This window comes from Takifugu rubripes, chromosome 18, assembly GCF_901000725.2.
Source record: "Takifugu rubripes chromosome 18, fTakRub1.2, whole genome shotgun sequence".
NCBI lineage: Eukaryota > Metazoa > Chordata > Actinopteri > Tetraodontiformes > Tetraodontidae > Takifugu > Takifugu rubripes.
Window position 1 is genome coordinate 8,137,784 of NC_042302.1, and position 5,942 is coordinate 8,143,725.

At 49.5% G+C, this 5,942-nt stretch overlaps 1 protein-coding gene across 1 annotated transcript; it reads right to left on the reverse strand.

Annotated features, from left to right (window-relative positions):
- Positions 1–281: 281 nt before the first annotated feature.
- pim3 (Pim-3 proto-oncogene, serine/threonine kinase) lies at positions 282–4,603 on the reverse strand. Its single transcript, XM_003972918.3, has 6 exons — positions 4,108–4,603; positions 3,817–3,926; positions 3,613–3,663; positions 3,095–3,458; positions 2,185–2,361; positions 282–2,021 (listed from the first exon to the last, which is right to left on the reverse strand). Exons 1-6 carry the CDS (start codon positions 4,193–4,195, stop codon positions 1,819–1,821), a joined length of 993 nt encoding a protein of 330 aa, XP_003972967.1. The 5' UTR covers positions 4,196–4,603; the 3' UTR covers positions 282–1,818.
- Positions 4,604–5,942: the final 1,339 nt, after the last annotated feature.

Sequence of the window (5,942 nt, forward strand, 5' to 3'; positions counted from 1 at the left end):
AGAAGCAATGGCACAGGCTCGCCACAGGGGGCAGCAACTCCCCAGAAAAAGTAATTACATTTCTCTTCAATCACTGCAGTTTCTGGGAAGCGCTCTCCTCTCACGAACAAGCCTGTTGCTCACAGCCGTCATGTCCACGATAACCACGGTAACAGACCTTAAAGGCCGCACGTGTACGAGTCGCCAGTCCTCTCTGGAGGCGCGGCCGCCTCTCATTAGCCCTGCGGTTGTGCTAACATGTTCTCCTAAAGGTGTGTGAAGTGACCAAGACACCAGACTTGTTTCTGTACATAAAAATGGGTGTTTAATTGAAACTTTTTGTATCAAAAAATAGCAGAATCCATCCTTCACAGCCATCATCCACACAGGTGAACGGAAACGCCGCCACGACGGGGCTACGCGGCGTCTCCGGAGGTGGTTTTCCATAGAATTCAAATGAACAGTACAGGAACCAGATGTGATCTTCTGATAACGTCGCCATTACAGACTAAAGTAGTTTAAATAACATTCAAATGCATGTTCAAATTTAAGTAAACTCGTTTTTATTCTGCTTTACATTGACAACTGCTTCAGTGCATCCTCCACATCTCAAAAAAAAAAAAAAATGTAAAAATAAGTTATAGGAATGCAAACCAAAGACCAAGAAGGATATGCAAATTTTAAGGGGGGGGGGGGGCTTTAAGCAGAGACAATAAATAAATAAATAGCCACAGAGTGTGGAATGTCTACATGTTACAAATAAATTAAAAGCAAAATGGGGGGAAAATACACACAAAAAAGGAAAAAAAAAAAACATGCTGTACAATGTGTTGGGGGGGGGGAAAAAAAGTTGAGTCCATGAATATTGCATTGATTGTGCATTTCACACCCCGAACCCTGAGGGGGGGGGGGGCAGGGGCTGTGTAGTATTGAGCAGTGAGATGGGGGGGGCAAAAAAAAGTCAACCGAGAGGCGGCAAGAGGCGCGCGTGTGTATCTGACTGTGTGTTTGGGGGGGGGGGGGGCTGATATTTCAAAGACATTCAGCAAAGACAGGATCCAGTTTCCAAACACCTGTTGAGGCTAAAGAGTGAGTGAGCAGCGTCGAGAAGAGCGACAGAGTTGAGTCAAGCGGGTTTTTTCAAGTATTCCATTGTCAGGAAGAGCCCCCACCTCCCTTCCCTCCTATCTGATGCTATCTCAGCCTGTAGGCAGGTTGGCTAACGGTGATGGAGGGGAGGGAGGCGAGGACCCCCCCCCCCCCCCCCCGACCCCCTGGTTCCATCACAGCCCAGGCGGCCACCGAACTCTGGGCAAATCCAGAAAACAGAGCTGTTGACAGAAGCCCCCGGAAAAGCAGCTTCCAAAAAAAAGGCACTACAAAATCAAAAATTAAAACATTTAAATAAAAAGATTTTTTTTATTTTTATTTTTTTAATTCTCCGAGCTCTATAAGAGCAGCCATGTCTGAGTAGGAGGGCCTTGCCAACTGTGTATACCAGCCGAGTAACAAAAGGTGAAATAACGTTAAAAAGAAGGGGGAATAAATAGTGCTGGTAAGACCGCCCAAACAGAAAAATGTTCCCCATCAGGAAACGAGTAGAATCAACTCAAGGGAAAAAGAAGGGATGGGGATAATGAGATAAGGAAGAACAAATGGTAATAAATTAGAAATTCCCTACAAAATAGGAAAATTGAAGTACATTTTCTGAGCCGGGCCAGCTGAGCGAAGCTCCCAGCCACCGATGGGCCAGTTGGGCTACAGGCGGCTCTCCGAGTCCACATCGCTCCCTCCATCCAAACCCCGTCATTCCCCCACAAAGTTCTTTTCAGTCCAGAGTCAGAGACTCTCTTTGCTGGAGTTTGTGCTTGACGACGAGTCTGTGTCGATGGTTCTGAGGCGGATGTCGCCGGCGACCGGCTCCTCCGGCGATTTGGGCGACTCCGATGTCACTCTCATCCAGGGGTGGTCGCAGATCTGCTCCAGGGTGGGCCGGTCCGAGGGCCGCAGGGCCAGGCACCATTTGATCAGCTGCTGACACTCTGGAGGAGACACAAGGCGCAATGAGCACGAAGCCATTTCATCTTCCGACCTTCTAAAGCCTCTAAAGTCAAGCAGCCGGCAGGTGGATTCTGCTGTTATTCCAGCTACTGCAGCTAGGGGGCGCTGGGGTCAATCATGCATTATATGTTGTGGTTGACTTACCAGCTGAAACCCTCCTCCTGAAGTACAGTCGCCCCCTGAGGATCTCCTCGTCTTGCTCAAAGGGGATGTCTCCACACACCATGTCGTACAGCAGCACGCCTAGCGACCATACGGTGGCCGAGCGACCGTGGTATCTATGGAAGCGGATCCACTCCGGCGGGCTGTACACTCTCGTACCTAATGTGCAAACAAACCCCAGGGGGAGAAAAAAAAAAAAGAGGGAGAGAAATGATGAGCATGTCTGGGTCGTGAAAATGACACCATGCACGACAGAGGCCGAATAACAACAAAATAATTGATGTTTGCGTCTAAAACGGCTGAGTCACGGCAGGAATGCTTTCCATCTTCCCTCAGCCTCAAAACACAAACTGGGTGACCTCCCTCCTTTCCTCCCTCCCTGCCTCCTTCCTTCCTTTCCTCCCTCCCCCGGAAGGAGGAACTTGCACAGGGGGGGGGGGGGAGAAATACAACCCAAAACAAAACAACGAAGCCATCACGTGACCCTCCGACTCGGGTTTCACAACAAACAGATGTTACGTGGCACTGACCTAATACCCACTTAGTGCCTGTGACTCAAGCCTGGACTAATAAACAACCGGAAACATTATAAAAAAGCCTCTCATCTCACAAGACGGCCAGCGGGCTCGGTAAACAGTGAGTCACGTCGAACACTTCCCCCCCCTTTTTTTTTTCCTTTTCATGTCTTATTTACATCCGCATTGTTGATGAGCCACGAGACCCTGGAAACCCCGCCACCAAAAACAGCCCGCTGCGTCACAGCCTCGTGAACGCCTCCATGTCTGAATATAGCACCAAGGGCAAATCCGGCCCAGCCCGCGTCCCGCGGAGCCAAGAATCCCGATAGCTGCGGTTAAACGCGACGCGGACGGCGGCGGCGGCGGCTTCTTACCGTCGAAGTCGGTGTAGACCGTGTCCTTGAGAATCGCCCCCGAGCCAAAGTCAATAAGCTTGAGCTCCCCGGTGCGTAGGTCCACCAGCAGGTTCTCGTCTTTGATGTCCCTGTGCACGACGCCGCAGCTGTAGCAGTGCCTGACCGCGTCCAGAACCTGGCGGAAGAACCCCCGCGCCGTGTCCTCGTCCAGGGCGCCCTTCTCGGTGATAAAGTCGAACAGGTCCTTGACGAGCTCCGGCCTCTCCATGACGATCAGCCAGCCGTCGGCGCGCTCGTAATAGTCCAGTAATTTGATAACTCCGCGAAAAGACGAGCTGACCTTCCTCAGAAGCAGGATCTCCAAAGGCACCATTGCTCCGTTCTGAGATTAGAAAAAGGGGGTATTTTAATAGCGCCGGGGCCGTGAAAGACACATTCTCCATGACGAACCCCCCCCCCCCCCCCCCCTCTTCCTCCCGCCCAACGAGGCAGGGGGAGGGGGGGGGGACCAAAACAAACACAACGGTGATACTTACAATGGTGCCCCATTCGGTAACCCTCTCCTTCGCAACATGTTTCACGGCAACCTGAGGCGACACACAGAAAACACCGTCAACACCGGCGTAATACGCCGCGAGTAAGTCGGCATTTGCGGCATAAAGGGCGCCCGGCTTTGATGGCGGCACATGGAGGCTCAGAAACGCAGACCCCCCCCCCCCCTTCCAGTTCATCGTCCTTACCGGTGCGCCATCAGAGATGCGGTTGCCGGCGTACACCGTCCCGAATCCCCCGCTGCCGAGCACGGATCCCACTTGGTAAACCTTCTCGAATGGCTCCTTTTCCACTTTGACTGTAAACAAGAAAGCGAATCCGAATGAGCCCAAAGCCGATATTTCTCAAAATAAAAAACGCCGGTGACACCCGGCTCAACACACACACCCAGCCCCAAAATCAACCCAACGGAGTGAATCGGGATATTCCGCAACTTTTGGATTTTAGAAAGCAATAACGGCCGAAAGTGGATCACCTACCTGGCTGGAGCTGTATCTTCACTGGCAGATGATCCATGCTTGTCGGATTGCAAATGTGCGAAAATGAACCAAACTTTGACAGCAACATATTCACGCTGAAAAGCCGGTGTAAACGATCCTTTTAGTCACGCGACGGGAACCGGTGCGCTGAGGGTAGAATTGAATTTGTGGCGCGGTAGAAAGGTTGCTGCAGACGGTCTTTGGCTACGAGCGGAACGATAGATCCAGTCCAGCAGTGCGCCAACTCCGCCGCACCGCGCCCGTTGGAGTCACGACAGTGGAGTCGCACGCCGCTTCCCCAAAAAAGACATGAAACGGACGCCCGGGTGTCTCGACGCAAGCACGAATGAAGAAAACAGTCCTCTCCGAGTGATAGAAACCGAAACTCCGATACGAAAAAGAAGCGTTGGCAACGAGAGAGTGCGTTTAAATGCCCTCCCTGCGCGCTGTTGTCGCGATGAGTGGCCGCTGTCTGAGCTTTGGCGCGGTCAGCACTAGCCAATATTTTGACGCGTAGCCGAACGGTGGTATCCCTCCGCCACATATACAATCCGACACGTTCGCCAAACACCGAGCTCAACCCGCCAGTTTTTAATGGGTGCTCTTTCGAATTAAGTCGGACGGTTTATATCCCGATTTTGGTGCAGTTTTACCCGACGCTGTCTTTTAAATGGACAATTTCCCCCACGCACTATTTTCTCATAGTACGCGACGCCCAGGAATCTTGTCTGGAAGCTTTTGCGCTGCGGTCACTATCGACTCAAACGTAGCGACCAATCAGGTGTCGTATATAAATACAGTGTTTTGTATTTGGGCCAATCACGTAAACGCTTTTATAATAAAGCAGGCGTTTGAGCGCACGTGGCGGCAATTCGGTCACGGCCTCCCTCCTCTGTGTTGTGCAGCTCTGTAAAGAGAAACTCGCCGTTTTTGGTTGGGTTAATTTAACTGTCGAGTTATGAATTCCCCCAAGTCATAATTAAGTTTCATATTTTTCAATGATTTGTGAACTTTTAACGTTATGAGCAGCATTTTTTTTGCATTCTACCTAAACAATTCCAATGAATTATATGACATTAGCCAAAACAATGAAAACATGAGGCTTAAAATAATAAAATTATGCATGATGATGTTTATATAGTGACTACACTCTTTTCCAGCAATAGTATTGCTAATTTGACGTAAATCTAGCAGTGCATGCACAGTAGATCACTATTTCACATATTTCTGGATTAGCTAAACATGCTAATGCAAACTGCACCAACTCTGCCTTGTAATCTAGTTACAAAATGACAGTCCAATATGCAACAAAACACACTGGTGGCAACGTACAATACACATTGTTGCAAGACAGGAACGCCACATTATGATGATGATGATAATGATAATAATGATGATGATAACAGGAATAACAATGAGGTTTGCAGAGCCAGCTGTCCCATTTCAGAGGGTAAACCTTGTTATTTTACTGTTACACATATGACATGACCTTGGCTCAGGGTGAACTTTCCACTTTTTATCTGGCGCTACTGCTGATAAACGGTGCATACAACGTGTGTGTGTGTGTGTGTATGTGTGTGTGTGTATTTATGTAACTTTGTAGAAGTGCAGTCCAGTGAGATAAGTTTCTCTGGAACTCTCTGATGCTTCTGTTTGGTTTGTGGTTTTACACACACACACACGCTCGTTCATGCGCAGAGACGCACACACACACACAAACACACACACACACACACACGCACAGGTTGTGTCAGTAGAGCCCGTGGGCTGACCCTAAGCGTTGCTCTGTATTTGGCGTACATTGTAAATTTGCACGCATCAAATATATTTGTGTG